General features: G+C 41.6%; 1 protein-coding gene across 1 annotated transcript in view; it reads right to left on the bottom strand.

Annotated features, from left to right (window-relative positions):
- The window catches only part of LOC308108061 (low-density lipoprotein receptor-related protein 1-like), an 86,986-nt gene extending 60,434 nt beyond the window's left edge, over window positions 1-26,552 (bottom strand). Inside the window, exons 1-3 of the mRNA XM_080460733.1 lie at window positions 26,277-26,552; window positions 12,581-12,625; window positions 11,794-11,916 (exon numbers count right to left, since the gene is read on the bottom strand). Of these exons, the coding sequence (XP_080316859.1) occupies window positions 11,794-11,916; window positions 12,581-12,625; window positions 26,277-26,373 (265 nt within the window). The 5' untranslated portion in view covers window positions 26,374-26,552. The remainder of the gene's footprint in view (window positions 1-11,793; window positions 11,917-12,580; window positions 12,626-26,276) is intronic.
- Window positions 26,553-26,767: the final 215 nt, after the last annotated feature.

Here is a 26,767-nt window from a genome sequence, read left to right as displayed (position 1 = left end):
GAAATGAAATGATAACAGATGATTGGTAGGAAAGATAACTCCAAGTTATCTTTGACTTATTTTGCTTTATTTCTTGGCTCTAATTAGAACTGGCATCACTAAACTATCTATCAGATCTTTGCATGGCTATGCCAACAACAGTGACTATAAATAGTTTTTTTTCTTCTGCCTCAGCTTCTCATGAGATCAGATTATAGCAGGTACAAACCAAACTGAAACGTTGCGCCAAACGTGCACCGTGTCTGTGAACACACCTCCAACCGAGCCGCTCCACACACACTGTTCCATGTGCTATTGTCTGATGTCATTAAGGTGCACTCAGTGCTGCACGACCATCCAAATATCCACATAAATGATCTAATAAGTAATCCAGATCTTTGACTCATTAGTGAAGTCAGTGAAGTAGAAATATTATATAATCAGTCCTGAAGAAACACTTTCGTTCTGCCAAGATGACGGACTGACATACCTGAACACTACGTGTGGTTGACAACATATGTGTCCAAGTGGAGTCACACATCCTCCACATCTACAAGCCTTCTATTCTCTAATATCTGTGCACAGCATCACTGGTGTGGGTTTAATCACAAACTGTCATATGCCCAGATACAACACAGAGCAAACCTGCAGTGGGTGTGAAGCAAACAATCTGGCTACGAATACACTAAAAACATGAGAAATACGGAATGATTTCTTCCTTTTGCCTAATTAATTATCCAACTGGCAGATCCGTTAAATGTTATTAGAGAATTAAAATCAGAGGACCAGCAAGGGACAGTCTTCCAAATGGCAATCGGGAATGAAAAAAGATCTTAAAATCATTCCTGTATGATAACTGCTTCCAGTGAACCATTCATCAGGAAAATACACAGCACACAGAAACCCGGGCAATATTGATGAACACATAATCTCCTTCTGTTTACCTTTAAATCAACTAATATTACAAGATTTTATTGTATTCCATATCCATAATCCATAGTGAAGAGAGTTATGGTCACCTATTACTGACTGTACATTACTTAATGCTCAACTTCTCATAACATTACTAATAAATTCAAGCATATTAAGTCTCTGAAATAGTAAAATGAAGGATCACATTGTGCATTTATACTTTAATAATTAATAAGGCATGTATACTGTACAATGAGGAACACAAATTTCATCCTGTCCCTCTTTTTGTCGATCAAGTGATAATCGATCAGCAGTATTTTCTCTAAGGAAACTAAGCCTAATTTTCAGCGTCTGTCCCTGTCAATCACATCCTAATACTATATATGTTCTGTTTTAATGTGTCTCTCCCACTAGTCAAACCACTGTCCCAGCAGAACGGTGGCCGCGGGAGAAAACTAGCAGAAACTAGAAAACACCCCATTATCCTGGCTCAAACTAGCCAAATGTCTACCTTCACTGCATCTGCGGACACACAAACATCGCAGAGGCAAAACAGCAACAAAAAGCACACCAGTGGATATGACTGTGGCCCAAAGTATTCCTCCTCGAAGACAGTAAACGTGTACAGCTTAAACTGGATATACACTGAATGTGAATATACAACTGAACTCCTCAGCCAGGCACAGACGGCTTTTCTACTTAATGATCTGCTTACGACACGCTTTCGCCTGGATAATGTTTCCTGCCTTGTGACTTTGAACAGACTTTTATCCTTCGGACTAATGAGTCGCCAGAACCTCTGTCCATCTAAGTCTATGTGTTGCCACAACAATGTGTGGCATCTACAAACAGCCGGCACCAAATTGTGAAGCGATAATTCAAAACACTTACCCACAGCAAATTATCTTCATGGTAATGGTCACGAATGTGAACATAGTTGTGGGATTATAGCTCACAAATGCCTGGAGAAGCTTGATTGTTGCATGTTTTGTTACAGCAAATGCCTAAATTACCCTGTATGATCAGATCAGGTTTAAATTGGGGCAGACATTGAGGTGTTTCTTCGAGGGAAGTTTCACTATTAAGACATTTCTTCTTCTTTTCTTTTTTTTTTTTTCCAAAAGCTGAGAAGGACAACTCAATACATTCCTCACTTCTGTGAGCTACCCATGACGCCAGGAGAGAATAACCTTAGTATAGTGGAGAACCGACTCGCTTCAATTTCAAATACTCCTTAGCAACTAGTTCCTTGGCAGTCTCGCAGAGACTGCGAACTCTAATCCAGGCCAAGAAAGACACATATTTTCCAAAATGGTTCTTTGTGTTGCGTCTTGACTCCCTCCATCTGGGGTCGCCACAGCGGATCATGTGGTTCGCATGTTTGATTTGGCACAAGCTTTACACCGAATGTTCCTGATTCAATTCATCAATTCATTCCTTGTAGGTTTAGCACATCAGATGCACTAACTTCCCCTCTTCTCATCCACAAACCTTGACAACCAATACTTATCCACATTTCGTCTTCCGGCGTGCATGCGGAAAGTCAAACTGTTGGCTGTCTTCTTCATCATTTATTCTCTCTCCCGCTTTATCTCCACCCGTGAATTTCATCCAACATCTGTTGACCCATTTACAGTCGGCACACAATAGGAACAACATTAAGAGAGCGTTGGCAGAGGGGGGATAGCAAAGACCATGTGGAACGCCTCATCTCGAGGATGTGGATCAAACCCCACAAGGCTTCATTCTTGTGCGAGCTGGCAGCTAACTAAGGTACTGCAGTGGAAAAGGCATTGCTAATTTGAATTTAGCAGGGTCTTTTATTCAACATTCCTCTACTGTGAGTGAGGCCGGTCAATGGACCCAAAAACAGTTTTTTCCCTACAAAAAGTTTGTATTTGCTTTACGTGTCTACACAGCATGTTGACTAATTCACTAAAAGCTCAAAACCAGCTGACTGGCACAGTTTCAACTATTCTGTCATCCAATTATGGCACCGGAGAAAAGGGGAAATCATCTTTATCCCTGCACCACTGACTCATGCAAGCTATCGTTGTGAAGGTGATAGGAGTTAAAAACTTGGGTTCAAGATTTGACTATTCTTTTCCTTTGGTGAAACACAGGCCATGGACGTCACAAAGGCGTCTGCAGATACCAAAACAGATTTGGGTCTGTCTCACTCAACAGATAATCTCGAGGAATTACAAACTGCAACCTCACTTCCAATCTAAAGCTTCATCGTATTGAAGGAGTTGAGGAGAACATTATAAACGCCTGAGAAATACCGATCATTGTAGACTTTAGGACACAGTAAGAGCCAAACAGAGTCCCTCTTCTTGAAGCATCTATCAAAACAAGGATTTCAGTCACCTTGTACGAATGGAGTCTTTAAGCTGCTACACACAGAGGTAAATCACATGCACTTTTCCAGCAGTGGGGACAAAGGGGGTGGTGGATGTGGCACGGGGACAAGAGAACTAAGGCCATTGTTTGGATCACACAAATCGGCTGTGGCCCCCTACAAAGCAGGCTGAGCCTGGGCGCTGTAAGCAGCGTCACGTGCAAAGCCTGATCTGAACTGAGGCACGGCCACATGGAGTGATCCAGGATAACAGTGAGGTGCACAGGGCACCCAGGCAAAGTCATGAAAAAAAGGGCACTGACCCTCCATAATTATGTGCATTTTTAGGATTCATATTTTAAGGCGAGCTCTCCTTGTATTTTTTGAGATTTGCACAATTTTCTAACTGTGCTTCTTCTTTCACAACAACATTTTTGCTGAATTATTCATCTTGGAAACTGTCTCTGCGTCTGTGTTTCCTCTCCAGTAGTAGAAAGAGACCCAGCTGACTGAGAAGGAGTCAGAACCTGGATCTGGATCAGGCTTGCCCAGAGCCCAAAGCTTGTTAGGCTGTGGGGATTTTCCATTCACTAGTTCATGCTTTCCCTCCTTATGTTAGTCAACACAATGCTTATTCAACCGGCAGCAAACACAAACTAATAACAACATGCTGCCAGAGCTGCAGCAAAGCATTGAAGGGACTTTATGTGAGCCAGAATGAGGCCTACTGATGAGGGCAACAAGGCTAACCAGGGCTTTTGAATAGTATAGGGTCATCAGCATATAAAAAAATGTTACACAAACACAACTTCACATCTCTATCTTATCCTTATCCATATATATAAAAGGAATGTAGATATTCAATCTAGACCTGCTGCTCCTAGACCACAAATGAATCTTGTCTCATAAATGAGGAGGCGGCACCAGCTCCTAAGGATGCTTTGAGAGCAAGTTTTTCTAACCACTTATGACTATGTAGTCGCAGACTGTCTGCCTTGACCCAGATTGGCAAATTGTTGAATGCGACAGCCAGCGGCCCCAAAGCACCTCTTGACCTCCCTCTCTCACTTGTGCCGTCAAAGAAGCAAAACAACTAGGACACGGGACAAGAAATGAGACATAACAAACACCACGGCTTCACTCAGGCCGCGAGAGGACAGACAGCTAACATTTGAGTTGGGGTTTAGATGTTGTGACTCAACACAGCCTTGTCAAAAGGATCATGGGCAGCGAAAAACAGCACGCGGGGTGGTGGCAAGCGGCAGTGCTGAGGGGAACAATGCCTTCACTTCAGCCCTGTTTATTTCTGCCAGCTATTCTATAAACACTTCACTCTGCAGGTGAAAAACAACATATTAACTTGCCTCTCGAGCTGCCCCTGCGGGCATCTCACAAACATTACGGAGGGACTGTTTGCAGTTACCTGAATTTCCTTTGTCCGAGTAACCACAAACTAACGTAATAACGATTTTAGATCAAGTTAAAGCATCAGTGGCAGATGACAGTGCCCTCTGAAGTCGTTTTGGCTGTCTTTACAATCTTTTCCCTTCCAAGATATCCATGCTGCATTTTTATTCCTTCTTGGGGGGCTTTTGGGTTTGCTGGCAGGTTGACAAGCAAAGCAGGAAGGCTAAATCGAGCTCTCGAAAGCACAACAAACTGAGCCTTCTCCAAACACGCCAGCTCCACTGCTTCTCAGGGCACAGCAACTAGTCAGCAAACAGCTCTATCAGCAAAGTAAGTTACAGAATTCATACAAGGCAATGCTATCAGATACCCTGACCAAACAATCAGCGCAAACCCCACAACTGGTGCTGGTTATGAAAGAAGAAATGTAAACCGATACACACAAAGGAGAAAAAAAGAGTGAAATTGCAAGAAGTTAGGTCGTTCAGTCCACACACACACACACACACACACACACACACACACACACACACACACACACACACACACACACACACACACACACACACACACACACACACACACACACACACACACACACACACACACACACACACACACACACACACACACACAAGCCTTAAAGGGCAGATAACAAAACACCTCTCATACACAGATTGACACAAAGCAAATAAGACACACTACCTCCCCGGTTCTCTTCCTAAGTTGAATAGACCCACTGCCTTCTGAATAAAGCTCTTACATAGCAACTCCTGTTCAGAGATTTAGTTTTTGATTCATTCATGTCCTATTTCCTTACAAAAGACTGAGGCTTTACACTTACAGTGTTGGTTTTCAGCAGATTTTTTTGGGGGGGGTATGATGGTGAAGATGCCACTTCCAAAAAATTACTAAATATAAGAAGGACAAAATATACAAAAGACAAAAACTTCCATCGAAAATTAAGCACGAAGCGTTCTCCAGACACTCATTTTCACTTGTTATGTAGCACATTAGAAAATACATTCAAAGGACAGAAGACTAATTATTGTGTACTGAAACATCTACACAAATGAAACAAAAGGCCCAAGGGGCTTTGGAGATGAGGATGAGAGTAATCATTAATATGAGAGCCAAAGCAGCAGAACAGACTGAAGTTAAACAACCACTGCCGACAACAAGCCATGTGTTCAATAATGCACAATATACAGGATGTAGTCATTTATTACTTCAACTAATCAGACGCAGGTGCTTTGCTGTAAAGAGGAAGAGAGAGAGAGAGAGAGAGAGAGAGAGAGAGAGAGAGAGAGAGAGAGAGAGAGAGAGAGAGAGAGAGAGAGAGAGAGAGAGAGAGAGAGAGAGAGAGAGAGAGGAGCCACAGGCAGAGGCAGGTGTAAAGCATCTGTGCATCTATACTTTTGAGACGCAGGGTGAGAGCTTCAATTACTCAGATTATCATATCATTATTGTTTGTGTTCATCATCGTCATTAATGAATCAAAACCCCCTCGGCGTCTCTTTTTCTCTGTGTGTCTCAGGTTCTGTACAGCTGTCGTCCCCGAAAAGTGCCTCTGGTCTGAACTGCCCCCACTGTGCAGTGCCCTGCTGAGATTACATAATGGTCTTTTTAAAATTTAAACCCCTGACACGCTTTTCTTGGCTGGACACAGGCTGGACTCTCTTGTCCTGCTGCAGGGGCCAGATTTGCCCTCTCAACTGCCCCAGTCTCAACTGCTCATCTAAAAATGGCCGGCTGGTAGTTAGTGGAGCACATCCGACACACCACACTCTGAAATAGTAGTATAGTATACATTGGTCGTGTATACTATATATATATATATATATATACACACACACACACACACACACACACACACACACACACACACACACACACACACACACAAAACACTAGAACTACTGTGCAGAGAGCTCAGAATAGCATAAAGCTCTGGACTGCCAAGTCAAAATGTTTAATAATTTGCTCAAACAGAAGGTAGTTTATCCATCAAAGGTCCCACAGATTAATCTAAAGAGGCAATAATGAAGGAGGGTGAAGCTGCATTGCATGTTTAGGTTAGTGTTTCTATACAGAGAGATGAGGGTCATAATTAGTGGTTTTCTCAACAGTGAAAAGTGCACACAGGATCTCATTCATCTTCAACGGATCGGCGCCAGATTCCTTTCGCAACATGACAATGGGCCCAAACACGGAGCCAGAGTCATGAAGAACTGTCTCCAGCAACAAGAAGAACAAAAAGTCCTGCAGCAGATGGCGAGAGCCCCATAGGGCCCGATGGCATGAAGTGACACAGCACTCAGAGAGCGACTGAATCCACTGAAGTACGATGACAGGTTCTCTAAGAGAAACCCTGTGCAAGGGTATCTGGAGCCACTGGAGTTGTTTCAAAGTCAAAGAGTGATATAGTGTGTTTGTTTACTGCACTTCTAAATTCAAAATGATAAATCAAGTCTTCCATCGGGTTTGGAAAAAGAAAACTTCATACGGATGTGCCAACTCTATCTGCCAAGCACAAAAACATTCCGTTTCAGGAAGTATTTCCTTTAAACGCTGTAGGACACTGACATTACTTCCACTGACAGTACAGTATTTGGTTGATAATTGAGGGCAAAAGCCCTTCAAATCTAAGTGTCTGTGCCTTCGTATAAACAAAGGTTAAAATGCAGGATATGTTGTTTGAATTGTAAAATGTGTCTGAATGACTCAGTCACACCTGCTGCAGGCTCCTGAGAGAACAAGGCGCTGCAAGGTGGGAAACGCTTTCATGTTGAATGAGGCTTATTTTTGTTAACGGAAATGTGGACCGGGTGATGGCTCCTTTACACTGGCAGGATCAAACACATCTCTTCCTGGCTGCTCTTTATCTGCACAGCATAACCACTGGTTTTGGGTCAACTATCTGGCAAATGACACCTCTCATCAAACACACACCAAACAAAGGGCCCCATTATGTTGTGCATAATAGAGTAATATAACAGCTTTAGATCTCACTTTTGGGAAATGAGATCAAGAATAAAGCAGATTTGATTGAATTATTTTTCAAGGTTTCATTTCTTTTGATAAGAATCAGGCAGACGCACATTGCATAGAGAAAGATTGTATTCTCCACACTGACAGTGGCTCTGTACAAATCAATATATCTCTGAAACTGTCTTTATTACATGTCGAGGGCAGGAAGCATCAGTTCAGTATTACATGCTTCCTGTGTGAGCCTCTACCGTACCTGAAAGCTCCAGACCAACCGCCGTCACATTACGCAGCTTTGATTAGAGATGCAGATCAAAGCTCGATATAAAGGTCATATGCCCAGACAACCATTTTGTTTTTGTTTTAGTCTTTCAGTATCTCTCTATGCCAGTCTGACCCGGCATCCCGGGGTACAAAGAACAGCATTGTGGGGGTTACACAGCAGGGCAAAGCAGCTGCACTGGACAGTGGCTGACTTCACTGGCAATAGCCAACACCCCGACAAAGGCCACTGTGAAGCTCCATCCACATGAGTGAATAAATAAACCTTCCTCGTGCATCTTTTAACCAGAAGCATCTGCATAAGCCCCTTTTACAAAGAGCACATTTATCACAACAATAAAACTATGTGGTGCCACGTTAATGGCTGATGTACAGTCTGATAAATGGACACAAAATGTTTCAAGTTGAATCTTTTTCATCGTCTCCTCAGCTGGGAAAAATGGACTGATGGCTGAATTTATTCTGCGCAACCACTTTAGAAGCCAAGAAGTGCTTTGCATTAAGCAGCATATTTATAAACATTTTTCGAAATTACATAGTGTTTTATCATGATAACCTGCCAATGCAAAAAATAAACAGGCCTTTAGAAATGTGAAGGAGGCCTGAATTGAAAGCCTGCGGTCGGCAAAGAGTAAAATAAGCAGCAGTGGCCAAGAAAACATAACAAGAGTAGTGACATTATGTTTGCCTTGTCAATAAATGTCCCGTAACAAAAAAAAACACCTTAGCACATGCTTCAGAGTGCTCTCACTTACAACTTCATCTTTGGCTCTAAGCCTCAAGGCGAGTGGCTCTCCCCTTGGAATTATAGCAGCTATACACACTTTCATTTTGCAGGAAGGGTTCATAATTTTCATTTATAGCAAACAAACATGAGCAAAGATACCTTCACGATAAGAAAACTCTCCATTTGTTGGGGTTTGTTTTCAATCAATGATTTGGTAAGTACCTCTGGGAGTAGTAGTAGTTGTTAAAAAAAATTCTAGTACCATTGTTCATCACCAGAATAAACTATACCAGCAATGTTACATTTCTCAGAAGAATACTACTGAAGCAAGCTATTTATTTATGTTATGGCTGGTTCGGGTTGCTTTTGGTGACTTGGGACAAAAATGAAGTGAACAAATTCTACAAACATTTCATGTTTCTCAATGGAGCACAAAAAGTAAACAATTCCCAATAAAAAACCACTCCGACACTGAATGTGGAGTCAATTCAAAAACAAGTTGTCAAATGCCTATCATGTGAAAAGACTAAGCTATTTAATTCGTTTTATTTATTTAACTCTTGTAAAATCAAATCTTCTAGTTGGAAATGAGCAATGTCGAAACATAACTCAACTGAGTTGCCAATCAATGGTTTCATTTGATATAAACTACCAGGCATAAGAATATACTATCTATGATGTATGGTTATTTATCAATTTTACCACTCCTACTGCAGCATAAGAATTCAACAGAGTGTCCTTATTAATTTAAATGTCCTGTAAATTATGAGCTGAATAAGTCCATCATTTCTGAGAAGAGCTACGATTGTAAGAGAAGTACATCTCTCTATGGAATGCTCTCCTTGCAGTGGGAAGATTTACAAACGTTACTTCAAGGACAAAGATTTTTCAATAACTCACTCAGCTGAAAAGGGCTGAGCTGACAATCTTCTACCTCACCTTTGGTCTTCTGTTCCGACTCCTGTCATTATAAATCCGGGGGGTTGAGGGGGCAAAAAGCTATGCATCCAAAGTGCAATAACACCACGTTTAATTTAGCTCAACTAAGCAGCTGAACAAAGTCTATTGTCTTTGTCTTGCTATTATTGTTATTGTCAGCCTAACATGTTTACAAGCCCAGTTTAACTTGGAATAACACAATAGGTATTATCTGAAGTGGCTTTTAGTGGGCCATATTGAGAGTACCTCATTGCTGATAATAGAGGTGTTCAAAAACATGTAGCCAATCTTTTAGAGGCATTCTGCAAGAAGATTATCCAATTTAGAAACTTTTAAACGTGATTGATCACGGGTAAATGTCACATAAGGGTGTTTTTCTCTAACTTAGGACTTGTGAAATGTCCTCAGGTAACCATCTGGAATGCGGTGTTTCAATAAATATTAAATAATGATTTGTCTTTAAGATCAAATCACTTTTCAGTGTTTCCATCAATTTCATTAACGTCCGTGGAAATCCTGTAGGTCATTTCTTCTAACATGTTGGGGTAATAAACAGAGACACTGCTGTTTTTGTCCTAGATTGAGTCTCAGAAGTAGGCTGGCCCACAGATGAGAAGCAGGGGGCAGGTTGTGGAAAAACAGCAGGGTTCTCTATTGCTCTGGGCCACTCTCTAATGACTTCCAGGCCGACTCTCATACAGTGTCATGCATCCAGACTGGTGCTCCAGCTCTACATCCGAGCCCACAAGTCCCTCACTCGCTCCCTATCACAACCCACCCACACGCCTGTGTTCCCTCGAAAACTACAAGCATTTTAGTCACAGAGCCTGACCAAATAGACACTGCTGCTTTCATGCACTCCCCAGGGTCTCAGCCTCAAAGCATCTCAACTCTAATGAAGACTTTGAGGTGACGGCTGTCGTTTGGTTTTATGTCATGACAGCCTCCTCTGTGGTTTTGAATGCGGGAGGAAATCACAATTACCAAAGGAAAGACAAAGTTTGTGAATCTCCTAATTGGGCATGACAGAGCTGTTTAATGGAAGAACGACCTCTCTCAGCTGCTGATAGAACATCACATTGTTTTTCCTGGTCTGGCTGTGGCTCGCCGAATAAATCTAATAGCTCATAAATCTCAGTCCATTAGCTGACGACCGCTTTCACAATGTGTTGGACAGGGTCAAACTATACAGAAGCATAGTAGCATGTCAATGGTGGGGAAACTGATTTTTATAATCAACCACTGCAGGTTTTTAGCTTAGTTTAAGGTGATTTTGCACTTAGAGAGCGCACCTGTTGTTGTGGTACAGACTTTAAAAATGACGTTAAAACATATTTTGCACAGATCAGCACAAAACGAAATACTTCGAGAGCCTGAATATGAACAAAATGAGCAGATGCACATTTATTTTAGTCCCACTTAAATTAGCAAAAGATGTTACAAAGTGTCTAATTGGTGCTCTTTTTTTTTTCTTTTTCTTTTTTTACAGGCATCACCACAGCACCACATTTATGGTGCACAGTAGTCTTGACTAGTTTTTAATCTAGGTGTTCTTTCAGCTGGGATTCCACGACGTCCCCAACACTCAAGGCGAAGATTAAACCTGATGCGCCCTCGGTAGAACAGAGGCACTTAAGAGTTTACATAAACCAAAAGTAAGTACTAATTCTCTTCTAAAAAAACACCAAAGGCTTGCCAAGCACTTCTTTTTGTAAAGGATTACCATAAAGACTCAGAGCCTGAATTTGCAACGAATGCATCAGTTTTTTCTACGAATTAAAGCAGATCAGCAGCAACACATTTAATTTAACCGAATTTAGACGGGTTTAGATTTCAACATTTTTTATTTTCAAATCAGTTCAACCTAAAAGCTGCTAATATTTGAAGAATAATGTTCAACTCTGCTAAAGTAAAAAGATAAAAAAAACATTCCTAAAATTGCAACTTGATTATTTAAGTAATCAGTATCTGCTGTTCCTGTTTCGTCATTCATATCTGACTTTTTTGTCATTTCAATAAAACTCGAATATCTCTATACTTTACTTTTTATATTTTTTTTTTAGCTTTAATAAATGTTTTTTTGTCAACTGGGATGCTAATTTCCAGATGAAACTACTTTGACTATGGCTATTGGCTGACAACCAGCTGATGTTTATATCAGATGCAGCATGATCATAACAACGATTGTTTACATGATTTATCAATAAGATGAACTTACAAACATCAGGCTCCTCGTCCGAGCCGTCGGGGCAGTCCTTTTCCCGATCACAGCGCCAGCCTTTAGAGATGCACGTCACCCCATCTTTACACACAAACTGTTTTGGACTGCAGCTCCTCGGGGCTGAAAAGAAACAAACAAAAAACGTTATGATGAAAAAGATTTCTTTAAAAAGGAGCCCCCGTTGTTACAGTGAGGTCTCATTAGCAAGCGGTCAATAGTTCCCGAAAGTTGCCGCTCAATGAAGGAGATCAAGAATAGACGCACAGAAAATCCAAAACGGCAGACATGCAGGCCTGGAAAAGCTTTGCATAAACTTGCTGCACCTAAAAATCCAGGTCAGTGTTCCCAGGCCAGAGGCAGCAAAGCAGCAGGTCTGGAGGATATCAAAGAACATCCTGTTGAGTAATTTGCCCACTATCATCCATTTCCCCTCCAACCCAACCTTCCAGGCAGAGGAAAAACTGCCCACTCCAGCCACATCTAAATGGCAGAGTGTTTGCAAACCAACGCTTGATTCAATTCCTTTCTGAAGAACACATCAACACTTGCATGCACAGAAGCAACAAAGCTGAGTCACTCAGGGCTTTAGAAAGCTGAAGCAGAGTGTCTTACTTCACACTCTCAAGGGGAAAAAAAAAAAAAAAAAAAAGAGCTGCAAGGAGCCAAACTTTATTTTCAAGCTTGTATCTTAAAAGAAGCAACAGGCCTGGAAAAATAGGCCAGAAAATGAAATGGAGAGAAAATGTCCATGTTTTTGCCAGCATTGGAGAACGTAAGCACTGACCTAAGCCATGTAATCGTGTTTCATTCAGCAGGAATTCAGCTGTCACTGAAATGTAAAGAAAAGCAAGGATTAATTAATACTTAGACAGTGACTGTAGTATTCAAATTGTCCTGGTGTTAAAAACAAGGACCTTTATTTTCATTATTTGTTATTTCATTATACATTTCATCATTATGCATACACCTGCAATGTGAGCCATTTACTGATACCTTTGTTTATATTAGTTTACAGATTAAAGCTTGACTAATCTTAACAGATCTTTTACACAAATAAGATCATATTTATTTCACTGAACATGGGCGCTAAGAGCAAAGAAATATCCTCTTTGTGCTGTCTAATCAAAAAGAAATGTTAACATTACAATAAATACAGACCAACAAGTAAACATCACTTCAAATGACTCATCCCAAATGTACAGTTTCTTGGTGAGTGTAGGTGGCAACGGCTACATTGCGAGACAACTTTACATCCAGAAAAGGTCTTCTGGATACCCAGAAAAGGTCTTCTCTTTCAGTTGAAGGTCGCTCCAGCAGTTTCTCAACTCCAGCGCCTCAGCTAAGCTGTCACATCCCAGGACAGACTGTCCTGGACACGAAGGCAAAGCTGACTGTGACTCAATATCCTTTGTCAGGAGGAAACAAACAACCAACTCTCCCAAATATATTCACAATGCTCAGATTTGGTTCTAATAATGTAAAAGATGAACTTGAATTGATGGGAAAAGAGCGCGGTTTGTGATAAAAGTCAAAGTCTGGGTTTTGATCGATGATGAGATGGTTCCACCTGAATCAACACAATCACTTCAACCCCCCCAGCCCAACTCTGATTTACATATTTGATGGTATTTTGCAAAATGTAAAGTAGAAATGAATTTCACCATAGTTTTAATTAAGCTTGTAAGGGTCAAAATATGTAGTCGTGACGGAAAATGAGAATGTCAGCAGTCCTTCACGATTCTTTCGGTTTTTAACTTGATAAACGGGATGCATGGGATTAAAAAGGGGTGGATGATGGGATGAAGCAGGATAAACAGGATGACTGTATTTACATGTAAAGCTCGCCTCAAACTCCAGCGGTGAAAGGAGTCTTGAAATGGGGCTCAACCTAAATAGCGTGAATTCAACCTGACATATTGCTGCACACATTCACACACTCCCCACTTATCCTGCTCTCTCCGCCGCTGCAATCAATGTGTGTGTGCGCATGAGCGGGTTTGCAGATGTGTGTATGTGTGTAGATGGGCGTCTATTCTCTCTCTCTCAGAAGTCTCAGGGTTTTGAATTATTCATGAAATGCAACCAGGCTTGTGTTAACGCGTTTCCTCTTTGCTTCTCATCCTTCTTCTTTGGTGCGTGCGAGCATGTTTGTTTGTTTTGAGGTATCAACACCAGCCATAGCGGGCTGTGGTGTCTCTATTGTTTATTGTTTATTTAGATGCCGACATGCTCGAACTCGACGTGCCGTTAACTCCACTTCCAAAAACGGCTGTGGGAGGAGTTTGCACCCTGCCCAGACACCAGCCTCACAAGCTGCTGCTGACAGGAAGATATCAGGGAGCGGAGGAAGTAGGTCAAGAGGTCGGCGAGCTAAAGGTGAAGCCACGCTGGAATAAGTGGAGGCAGGCAAAAGGAGGCCATGTTCAGATACACCATTAAAATCAGACTGGAGTCTACTGAACCCAAACTACACCATCTCACATGTTATTTTCAAGGCTGATGGATTAATCCCGAAAGGATAAGTGATCATTTGCATTTTCGGCCATCAGAAGGTATACATAGACAAACTGTAATTATTATAATTGTTTTATTAAACTCTTTTTGAAATTGTTTTGCATAATAAATTCAAGCCAATTAAAAAAATGCCTTAATAAAGTGAACCCATTTTCACTTGTGAGGTACAAAATTTGTTTTATTGAACAAGTTACATATATGGTGAACTACAAATAAAACCTGCCTGATATATAATTAGGTTGTTTTATCATATTTGCATGTCAAGATAGGCGAAACGACACGGTTTCTGGAGACGCATGGGATTCATGTCTTAGGCAAAGCAAACAAAGCATATCAAGAGGTTTGTGGACACACAATGACATGCAAAAACAACTTTGACTGCAGCACTGAGAGCAAATGGGGAGTGATAATGAAGTAGAGCTCATAGAGGTCAGAGTTCTCTCTCTCTCTCTCGCTCTCTCGCTCTCTCAGCTCGGTAGGGACTGGAAGATCTGAGAGGAGACAGGGCTGGGCTTGGATATTGGGATAGGATGGAGGAATGTCACACATGCTATCAACTAGCTGTCTGTGTGTTTACCAAAGCAGGGGCTGTATGAAAATGCTTCGGGTCATCGCCATTTGGGATGGATTACAAATCCATTGCCCTCTGTCGACGAGCTCTCCCAGATGAGTTCAGTCTGGTGAGGAAGAGTTCTCTCCTGAAGGAAAACACAAGTCTCGCCCCCCCCAGCCGCAGCACCATTTCCTCTGACACCCACAGCAGAGCTATAAATAGGCTGGAGGCCTGCCCTCTGAGATCAACCAGGGCACTACAAAGCTCCAGCAGACACTGGGACTACTGCTTCATCACAGGCCACTCAGCAGCAGTTGATGGGAAAGGGAATTTAAAGGACTGTGGCGCTGAAATGGAACTTGAGCAATATGAAGCTGGCTGTATAAAGTATCACACAGAGAGACTTCCTTTTCAACAGGGCAACAATGAGCAGAACAGCACAACTTGAAGCTGCAGTGCTGCTGTTGTTTAAATAACTTAGGTGTTACACTTTTCACTGTAAGGAGGAGAACCAAGATTTCCCAGTTCGCCCACCAATGTAACCAAGAGTTAACAAGCACAGCAGAAGATCTGTGAGGCCGAACTTTGCCTCGGGGTTACTGAGCATCTGCTGGCTTGAATAATCCCGCACACTGATGTGGGGTAGGTGTAATGTTGACCAAGTTCACCGTCTTAGTTTGGTGTCCCCTGCAAGCTAATATTTGCTGATTAACACCGAGACACCAAGGTGAGAAAGTTGGAGAGAATAATAAACAGGAAATAAATCTAAATTTTGTTTGTTTGGTTGCTTTTTTTGGGGGGAGGGGGTGTCCAAAGTGTGTGTCGAGACCTCACTTTTTTGTCTTCAGTACCGTCTGCCTAGAAAAAGCACTTAACAGTGATGCGTACTTGTGTTGGGCCAATCCTGGGAGTCAAAATAGATCTGGGATGTTACCAAGAATAATTATCTAGTTTGTGTTAGAAGTATCTGGGAAAGCTAAATATAAGACACAATCACCTCAGAAAAAAAAGATGTTAAAAGTAAAATTTAGACTCAAGTTTAGACTCTGCATCTTCAAGTCAAGGGCGTTTGAAGAAAAGTGTCACTTCTTATGCTGACAAGTGCATTTACTTATTCCAAACACCATTGCTGATGTATTATACCATCCCCCTGGAGTCAGGTCTTGGCCTTGAGTGTGGGGCAGCCCGGCTGTTATTAAAGATGCAGTAGAAAGAGCTTCTGGCAAAAAAAAAAAAGGGAGTTCGATCAGTGGCGCAAGTCGTGGCGAGTTGGTGTTGAAACCCCCTGTAAAAGCGAAAAGCCAGATACATTCTTATATTCTCTAAAGTAATGTAACAAATCAAATTTCAAACTTTGAACTTTTGTGACACGCGAGCACAGAACGGTGTGGCTGCCTGCCCCGTTTAAACAAATGTGACTGAATTCAAAAGTGCTATGAGAGCACTAAAGTGAAAATGTACAATAATAGAGTCGTCAAATTTATCTTTTACCAAATATCGCTTTGATGGCAGCACACGGGGTAGAATCGGAGAATCGTCAACGCGGGCAATAAAGTTTTATGGCAATCCACCCAACAGTTGTTGAGACATTTCAGTCTGCGTCAAAGTACCAAAACGACTAATCAAATAGCGCTGCCACACCTGGAGCTGCCACATTAGCGCAGCTTAAAAACAAACACTAACTATTATTGTGATACCATGTGCAATTTTTTTGGGTCATGTGGAAACCTTCCGACCCGTGTGGCTCAATGAGGTGACGGGCTGGACTTTTTTGTGTGTACCTTTTCTTACGTCACAATAACATATACGACGGGGGAATACTTCACCAAGAGTGTACTCTGCTTGCATTGAGTTGTTGCGTTTACGTGACAGCAGCCGCTTTCCTTTACGATTACACAAAACGTCTAAACTCCCTCAGGCTGCAGCTCCTCTGATCTGAGGGGGTGATCCTTTCTCGTTGCGGAGTCTTCGCTTCTGGTACTGATTCATCCCAAACTTCTGAATAATAAAGCTGGCAGGCAGCACGAGAAGCACCAGGTGGGTGTCTTGGCTGAAGCAAATGCATAGTGAAGTTATTTAAAACACTTACAGGGAGTGTTGAAAAGCGCCACAGGAAAAAAAAAAAAAAAAAAAAAAAAGGCTCTAGTTTAGTCTACTGAAGATAGTGTGTACTCGCACACATAAAACACTCTGACAGTTTTTCAAAGAGGGGGGGGGGACAATGGTGCTGAAGGCCTGAATAAATATATATACTGTATAAATATATATATGTATATATACTTTTTTTTTTTTTTTTGCTTCTCAACTTGATGAAGCATCATCTACTTTTAAAATATTTAGGAGAAGGAGGTTTGTATGAGAGCCGGATCATAACTAAATATCTTGGCAGACGGCGACAAAATAAAACACCACAAATGCTGCAGGGGGGTTTAATTCTAAACAACGCGGCACATCTCTACCTTGACAGAAAATCTCAAAATGGAACCTGAAATTTCATTTGTTTTACTCTTGTGTGTAGACGCCACAAAGCCACGTTTTGTGACTAATGAAACAGGAAAAAGCCAGAAATACAAACGAAAAGTAATGAGGTTGACTGATGTGAAGCAAAAAAGAAAGAAAGAAAGAAAGAAAGAAAGAAAGAAAGAAAGAAAGAAAGAAAGAAAGAAGAATAAGGGTTTGTTTTGTTCCCTATTGGTTTGGCCTGAGGAGGTTCTGCCACGCACCAAACATGATGTAAGAGTATTGGTCTGACTGAGGCTTGCAACCTCTTTATCCACCTCCACAGTCGAGCTAGGAACACTTCAAGATTTTGCGATGGAAGAGAGCAAGAGAAGGGAAGAGGGAGGGAGGGAGGGAGGGAGGGAGGGAGGGAGGGGGAAAAAAGTTTTCCAACTTGTCATGTTACAAAACACAGAGAAAGAGAGCCCCAGCTGTGCCTCTTAAATAAAACTTTCCGGCCGAGCACAGAGGAGCTCCTTGCTGGAGACCGAAAAGTGACAGAGAAGAATTAAAAGTGTAAACTGAATAAAAAATAAACACAAACAACCTTTAAAGAGCCATCACAGACCTTAAAACAAATTGTTTCCGTGCTAAAAGAAGTCAATATCTGAAAACACGTTCACTCAGCTGTCCAGCTACTGGATTACAAACTGCTTTGTGCGCCCTCATTACAGTCTGCTTTTGTGTGTCGGTCTATGTAATTGTGTGTTATGCAGGCACTTAGGGTTGAGGAGAAGTAACATCAGGAATGTGCTCATGTCTGATGATGGTTGCCAAGTTAAATGGTGCTTCGTCATGCAGGACAACACAGTCCGGCCAACTAACGTTTGGGGATTTTTTTTACAGGTCAAATCAGAGCGAAAAACGCAAAAAGCCTTTGAGGTACTGCGAGGCAGAACCTCCTAGGTGAAGGAGAGTAATCAAATGTGAACTTAATTAAGAGCTATTTGGATTTCTGGCTGAGATTTCGCCATGTCTCAACCTCGGAGTGGTAATCAACCATGACTGCTATTTGTTGTAGCCTCGGTGTTGAAGCGCACAGGGAGAAGGCTGTGACCTCTTTCACTTCCACTTAAGGATTAAATCGAATTCGGTGGTGGAGTGAGAACGAAAGAGAAAACCACAAGGTGTGATCCAGCATTATCAACTTAGTCAGTTTGGACAAATCCCTTTGCTGTACCGCCACCAGAGCGCGCGCTGTATGTCAGCAGCAGAGGGGGAGAAAATGACAATTAAGCCTGCTTAGTATGCTGCCGAGGGAAACATATTAAAGAAGATTATATGAATTCTTTAGTGCATTTTCATAAGACCAGTACAAATTTCAAGTCTCAGTATGACGCATTAGCTCAATGTAACAGGACTTGATTCTCTAGAATATTCAGGCACATTTGTTATGTGCTGAAGCAACCAGGACACCTTTAACTGCTGATCGGGCCGGCAAGTCACTGTGATTTCAAGGTGATGAAATCTTGAGCAAGACATTTGATATGCTATAAGCCAAACCCTGTTCTCTGATTTTTACATATAATGTTATGCAGGCTTACATTTCAACAGTGTTTGCAATTGTAAGTATTTTGAATGCTAAATTTGTAGCATTAAACCTTTTGGGAAGTAATAATTTTATTGCCAGTAGATAGGCGAGAAGATTATTCCCACTATAATATATTTATTTGAAATATGCAAGCAAACCACCAGCAGTTGTTGCCTCAGCATAGAAAAATTACAGAGTATGTAGACTTTGGTAAACAGACAAAAAAAAAGAAATTAGCTGTGTTGAAGGGGTATCGTATCAGCTTCTTAAAAACTTTTCCGATTTATTATTTTCTTTTACTTTTCCTTCACATAAATTTAGTTGGTTGTCACTGACAATTGAACCAATAAAATAGGTGGTAATACACATGAGGTTATACAATGAGTTCTACAAGATTCTACAAAAGTTATAAAATGGGGAATGATATTTCACTCGTCTTGGAGAAATCATCATTGACAAGTCAGCAAATAGAACCATTAGGTAACTACTTAGATTGAATGATTATTATAAGTATTGTACTTATATTCATAAAAAAAAAAAACGGAAAGACAAATCCCCACCATGTGCTCTGCCAGTAGAGCGTGAAGATTGGAAAAAGAGAAAGACTCACCTGACTCTATAAAGACCTATGCAGGAAGCCAGTTAATGGATTTTCTTAGGATAAACCAAGAATGGCCAACAGACTGTGAGAGTGGTATTGAGCTACTTCTTCAAGAAGTCATTGGTAATCGATAAAATACATTACATAATTAGTCACAGATTGACTATTTTGATGTCACAGTTATATAAAAGCAGATTGCTAATGTACTTGAGCTAAGCAAAGCATAAGTAAAGAAAAAAAAAATAACAACTCACCACCCTCCCTGGGGTCTTATGCAGCATGTTGGTGGACTTGTCAGGACAAGCCAATGTTAACTAGTTTACTATGTGAGGGTTGAATCAAGCTTTTTATATTTTTCCCACGAACATTGCACCACTCCTCCATATTGGACTTTGTTGGTGGTGGGCCAACAAAGCTTGCTCAGGGTGTCCTCATCATTTCACATGGATCACCCAGCAAACAAGTGCCAACCAGTAAACATCACCCATGTGCCTGGCTTTTGACACTCCATCCAGGAAGGGCAGTCTGTTTATGGTATTCCTGTTCCATAGAGAACTGTTGCTGCCAGATTGGGGACATGGCGTCTGAGTGGACCCTGTTCAAGATGGATGGATGGATGGATGGATGGATGGATGGATGGATGGATGGATGGATGAATGACAGAAAATTGTGTGCCACATTCAGAATATTCATTAAACAAAAGTACTAATGCTGATATCACTTTTAAATCTCCAAAAAGTATTGACCTATAAATATTTGGCGTTCATGTTTGTTCAGGCTGAAGGTAGAAACGCTATTCATGGGTCCAATAAAAGGTCATGTGGAGAGATTTTTTTTTTGCCAGGGTGAACAGTGAGTGCCTGCTTTAGGGATTAGAGCTACAATTACACTTATGTTAAGGTTTTGCTGGGGACTTTGTGTTTTGGATTAAATGTTTGGAAATAAATCTAAATCAGGTTTCCATGAATAGTGACCCCGGTGCTGATGGCGTCTGAGCATGTGTCTCTGTGGATGTATTACTTGTGTAAATAACGGTTAGGAAAAGTTCACTGAAATGGAGCTGCAGGTACTTTTATTATTGATGATAACTGGTGGAGGCTGAAGCGAAGAAACAGGTCTGTTTGTCTAGTGAAAGGACTGGAATCACAAACATTGTGAAGCTGCTCGGTCACGCATTTGTCCACAGAACAAAATTGGATGTCAGAAAAGAAAACTCATCCAGGAACTGCTTCAGTGAATGTGACTGGATGTATTTGTTTGTAGCATGATGCAGAAAATAGACTGAAGTTTACTTTACTTCCGATCCGTGGAAAAACCAAAACTGGATATGTTAAAAAAAAAAAACATTTCTAGTTGAGCTGGAACGGAACCACAAAAAAAAATAGGTAACCGAGGACAGTAACATAAATATATACGATTGCGATAATAGATCCTTTGGTAAAAATACAGCTCCTGGCCTTCATAAAGCATTTCATAACCTGAAAAGCAGGCGAGCATATCGGGGCCTCAGCTTGATACAAGAGTCATCAACACAAATAGTCCTTTCAGAATGACACAGATAACTGAGTGACATTTATTTTTTTCTGTTGGCGCAAAAGGATCAACACAAATCATCCGAACCGACCCCAAAACTGTCTCGGGCTTATATGACTAGGTGCTTACTCCCAGTATCTTAGGGGTTTACAGAGGATTTTCGCAATCAACAACAAAACACAATCAATGGCATCTAAAAAAATACCACCACTCACTGAATGGCAACAGAAAACAACATAATATTAGTAGCACGTCTCTTTGAACTAACATGGTTACATAAGGTTTGAGTTTTTGCAGCCTTGTGCGAAAGAGGGGGGGGGGGGGGGCGCCAGGTTTTTGATGTTGAGAAATGGGTTGTTATGAAAGGTCAAATGTGGGCTGAAGGGCTGTTTGCTGTCCTGCTTCACACGTAGTTTCACGTTAAAGTCTCTGATGAGAACCTACAATCAGTGACGACCCTTCCCTCAGCAGGTACCTAAAGTTTCTGTTGTGTTTTCTGAATTTTGAAGTGTTTTCTCCATTTTATGGTGTTTTCTTAATTTTGTATTGGGTTTTTTTGGATTACGTAGTGTTATCTCCATTTGGTAGTGTTTTTAGAATTTGATAGTGTTTTCTGAACTTTGTAGTGTTTTGCACTTCCAGGCCACCGTACATCTCCCCATAAAACACAACCACAGGTGATTGCAGGTTTCAAGTAGTACATATTGCAGTTAATTTGTATTCTACCTTTAGGTCATACACTTGTAGACTATGACTGTAGCCCCACCAGCACAGCCTTTGTTGGTGGGGCTACAGTCATAGTCATACACTTGTAGACTATGACTGTAGCCCCACCAACAAAGGCTGTGCTGGAAAAAACCTGAAGTCCTCCCATTCATATAAATAGAGGAAGTGAGCTTAGGCTATGTGACGGAAAATCACATGGGTTGCAAAACAAATGAACACAGTGATTATAAGAGAATTTAAACCGGAATTAGCTTTTTTGCTCAGACATCAGATTGACCCATAAATAAGAAAAACATGGTGTGAGGGGTAGTCTTAATGTGATTAAAGACAAGGAAAGCAGAGACTCGAAGAAGGGTTCAGCTGGAGGTTACAATTCCCATCGTTTCTATGACGCACAAATAGAAACTTTCGGATTTAACTGAAGTTTGTGGTGATAAATGAACAACGCCAACTGTTTAGTTCTCATGTAGGCCGGACTTTTGTCAACATGTGCTCAAGAAACTATAAGTGGCGAACAAGACAAGGGACTCCAAGAGAACACATTTTACCTGTACTACAGATGAATGAGGTGGCCTGTTTTGGTGTTTGTTTGTTTTTACCAAGCCTGCATTGGTCAGTGAGTATTAGTTTCATATATTGATGGCAGTGGGGTGAAAGGTTGCTGGCTGATGTATTCTGAATAAACATAAGTTCTGGTCTCATTTTATTCTCAGAACTGGTTTCCTCTTCATATATTTTTTTCCAAAGAGACTCCAAAAGGGCCGTGCACTCTCTTCTATCCCTAAATAGCTCCATCAAGATATTGTATCTCAATCACTGGGTCTAAAGTGGGTCACTGAGCTGTCCTGACAAGTTTGCCCAACTTGTACCCAGATCAGCGCATCCGGAGCAGAGCTGAGCTTTTGGAAAACCCGTTTGAATTTAGCGATACAAAATTCATTTTTATCTCGCGGATACGAGATGAACACACTTCACAGACAAAGAAACATGCTTCTGTCTCACATGCTGAAATACACCCTCATATTCGCCCATTCAATATGAATGAGCCCCAGGGGGCAGTTAGCTTTAGCGTAGCACACACGCTGCAAGCTGAGGAGACAGCGAGAGCAGCTTTGTTCAAGGCTAATGAAACCAGTCTTCCAGCATCTCTTTGGTTGATTAATTTGGATGAAAATCCTTATTGACTGAACAAAAACCAAAGTATAAAAGCTAACCCACGCAGAAATACTGTGATATACGTAGAGGATCTGTGTTAAATCAGAAGCCATGACCTCACGGTTTCTCTGCAGGTTGCCTCAGAAATACTGATGGGCCAATTTTGACACCTGCTGGGTCTGCTGTGTCTAATCTTTATGCAAAGCATAACCATATTGGAATTACACAGACGAGAGTGGTGTGGAACCTTGGATCTGGCTCTCAGCAAGAATGAGAAGAAACATGATTTCCAAAGCACCACTTTTTTTTAATTTACATCTCAAGGAGTTAATATTTTCGGAGACGTACCTTACCATGGCCATTACAAATCATACCTTAAGGCACTTAGATTTTAGATTATGCATATAAACCCTTGCATTGTGGGAAAAAAAAAAAAAAAAGGATTTAATCTCAAGACTTGTGTCCGTTGGGAATTTAATCCCACAAAAGTACAGAATTTAATTACTACTGTTCAGCCACATAAAAAAAAATTGGCACAGTAATGTGACTGAGTTTTATTGAACCTCGGAGTTGTTTTTCCCCCAGGATAATCGGTTCAGTTATGCAGTCACTGCGAGTTTACGGTGTGTCATACAAGGTATTTAGGTTTTTACCCTATCAACTAATCTCAGCTCCATGTTTCTATGACAATTGTGTCTACTTTGTACTTATTTGCAAGTTGCGCAGTTGTTTACAACTGTTGAAAATTGTAAATATTTCATAGATAACAAAAGGTCTAAGTCAACAAGGCCCTACCAAATGCTTATATTGTCCTCAGTTGTCAGTAAATAGTAAAGCAGTAACCTTTTGGTCCTGCGGATGTCATTGTGATGGCAGCACTCCCCCACTAATAGCCAAATGCTAGGCCTCTTTTAAACGCATTCACCAAATGTTACAGCGGGGACATCCACGGGGGGGGGGGGGGGACGCCAGAAGTAGAGTCACTGTATGGGTAGTTAATTAAGACGGAAGGAGCCTGTGCCACTTTTATCATTAAGGATGTGGTTAAAATGAAGAGGTTTCACATTTAAAGCAGGGGGATGACATAAAAGGAAACAATTTGAGGAGGAACAACCGACCGGATCACAAACACACTTCTGCGTTTCTATTTTCCATGGAAGATATTTACGCCTGAAGCTCTTGGCGGACAACAGTGTCCATTTGTAAGGGGCCAGTGATCTCTTTTTACAAGGACATTACTTTCATCGAGTGAAACGATGTGAATTCTTTCATTAGGGCCTTTTCTACTGGGTTCCCAATTAGCAGAGCTCTCTGAACAAGTTAAGACTGTTCACGCAGGTCTCTTCTGGGAAACAAAGAGCAGTAAAGACCCAATTAAACTTGGGGTTTGTCAGTAACCCGGGGCCTTCACAATGGCCACAGAAATAGGAGACAAACCTTTGGAGGTCGGAAAAATGGAAAAAGATTGCAGGCAAGTCTGAAAGAAAGTTTACTAGTAGCATATGTGGTTCAAAGGGTCCTAAAAATAAAAAAAGAAGCAAGCAAAGTGGTTAGAAAGCAATTTAGCTATCTTGAAAGGGAATAATGCAGCGTCATTCCCCACTAAACAAGCAAAACGTTGGCCGTGGTGAACTGACATGAATGATTAATTCACTGATGATTACGGAACTTGCATACATTGATCTTTCTTTACATATAACTAAAATCCAGTTGGAAATATGCTTCAAAATGTCCTGAATGTGTGAGTTACAATTAACAGTCATTTGTTCAAACTCTTGTTCCCTCTAAGGGATTAATATAAGTCATGTAAACAAATCTCAGTGCCTTTCTTGGAGAAACAGTCATACACAGAAGCCTCTGCATCCCAGCGGATTGTTAAGTAAAGCTAAGTTTGGGTAATCTCACACAATGCTGACTCATCAGAGCCAGGTAAAGCTACTCAGAGGGTGGCGGATTTCACTAAAACACTGACTGCAGGTCAAAGTGGAAACTGTTAAATGGCAGGCTTCCTCAGCTGTGGCCATGGAATCAGGAGCGCAGGTGATTGCAGGCCATCCAACTCTATATTCAAGGTGGTAATTTATGAGGATCGTGCTTCTTAAGAACCTCACAGTCTTGGATTGCCAAGAGAAACAAGATGACTTCAAAGGCATTAAGAGGCATTTATGGCTTGGTGCTGGATCTAACTTAATGCAGCCTTTGGTTTTCATCAGACACGCTGGTGAAGTCCTAGTAAATTTAATGAAATGTCACATTTAAAACCTTGATTAACTTTACGCCAATTAATGCTCCTACTTAATGCTCCTGTAAAACATTATCAATGCGCTCCATTCGCAAAGATCTTTAAAATGTGATCCTCACATTTACGAAGAATGCAGCAGATGTTGTTTGCATGATCGCCTCTTTCGTAACACCATTTCTGCTCTCAGAATCAGAAACACAAGAGTGGTACTGTGAAGCTTAATAGTTTCCAGAAGTTGTTCCAGTCTGTGAAGGTGTGTGCTCACAAGGTCGCAGGGGGAGCTGTTTTGAAGTGCTCTCTATCAGCCCACAGATCGCAGTACGACTGTTCTAACTTGGTACAGCTCAGCGCAATAATCACAGTGCTGCACAACAACTCCGCAGTATTACAGTTGCCTGTTGAATGCAGCAAAACTCTCTGCTGTTTAGATTCCGGGAGAAACTAAATGTAGAAGTCAACACACGCATCGGTAAAGCATCGTTCAGACCGAATAAGTGCGTGTTAAAATTGTACCACAGAAAACACACACATCCAATACATATGTATTGGAATAAAAGTATGACATGGCTGAAGAGAGCTCGGCACCTTTCCATCATTTCTCAAGAAAAACAACGTTGAAGTGACTAAAGCCAAGCTCAGCATAAAGCTCCACAGTGTCATATTTCAGACATCACCAGATCATGGATCAGCCACTGTGTGCCACACATATGAATGACCTGTAAACATGTGCAGTGAGCAGGTAATAGGGGCCTATGCTGCAGCTTCATCACTGTATGTCAGTGTAAAGGCTGGGATCCATAGAGGGTGGCAGAGAAAAATTCACTGCTGTGACACTGCATTATTCACATGTTACAGGGGAGAGACAGAAACAAAAGAGCCATTTAATTGTCTCGCCACGGTTTCATCCCCTCCACGTTGCTTCACTCAATCGAGCAGTCGTTCCTCTGGGGGGAAGTGAGGGGGAGGTGGTGGTGGGGGGGGGGGGGGGGGGGGGACTCACTGTCTACTCTCAATGCATGCGGGCACAGAACAGCAGAAATCCCGTGTTAACCAGCATGCACGCACTCAAAAGGTTGCAGTCGTTGTCATTCTCAACAAGACTCAGATTATCTTTGATTCAGCTTACCATCAATAGCCCTGGCCGGAGCGATTACTTCCAAACTGTGCAAGAATCCTAAGAAAAGCAATCCTACTGCCAACGTGTTGGCCGCGATGTGCAACATGGTCTATCTCTTCAGGATATTAGTCATCAATCGCTTCTTGGTCCTGTCAGGCTGGAGGTTGCAGACAGGCGACGACGTGTAACCGTGCCCGGCGATGAGGATGATGATGGTGGTGGTGGAGATGATGATGATGATGATGATGCTGCTCTCCTCGCTGGAAATCCGCTTTCTTGGTGCGCAGTGAAGCTGACACGGCTGCCGCTGTCTGCCCACTCGCAAAGTCAAATTCGCAGACTGTCAAAGGCAAAAAGAAAGACAGAAAGAAGAGCCGAGCTCCTCGCAGCCCGGGGTTGCTCAGCGGCTCCTCGGATGCAGGGACAGCCCTCCACAAAGGCTGCTAGCAGGCTGGACTGAGCATCAAGCTAGCCCTGCTCCCAGGCGAGATGAGGGGAGA

Source organism: Lipophrys pholis, assembly GCF_963383615.2.
Source record: "Lipophrys pholis genome assembly, chromosome: 4".
In the NCBI taxonomy this organism is placed as follows: domain Eukaryota; kingdom Metazoa; phylum Chordata; class Actinopteri; order Blenniiformes; family Blenniidae; genus Lipophrys; species Lipophrys pholis.
Note: the sequence above shows the minus strand (reverse complement) of the source record. Positions and strands in the feature narration are given on the sequence as shown.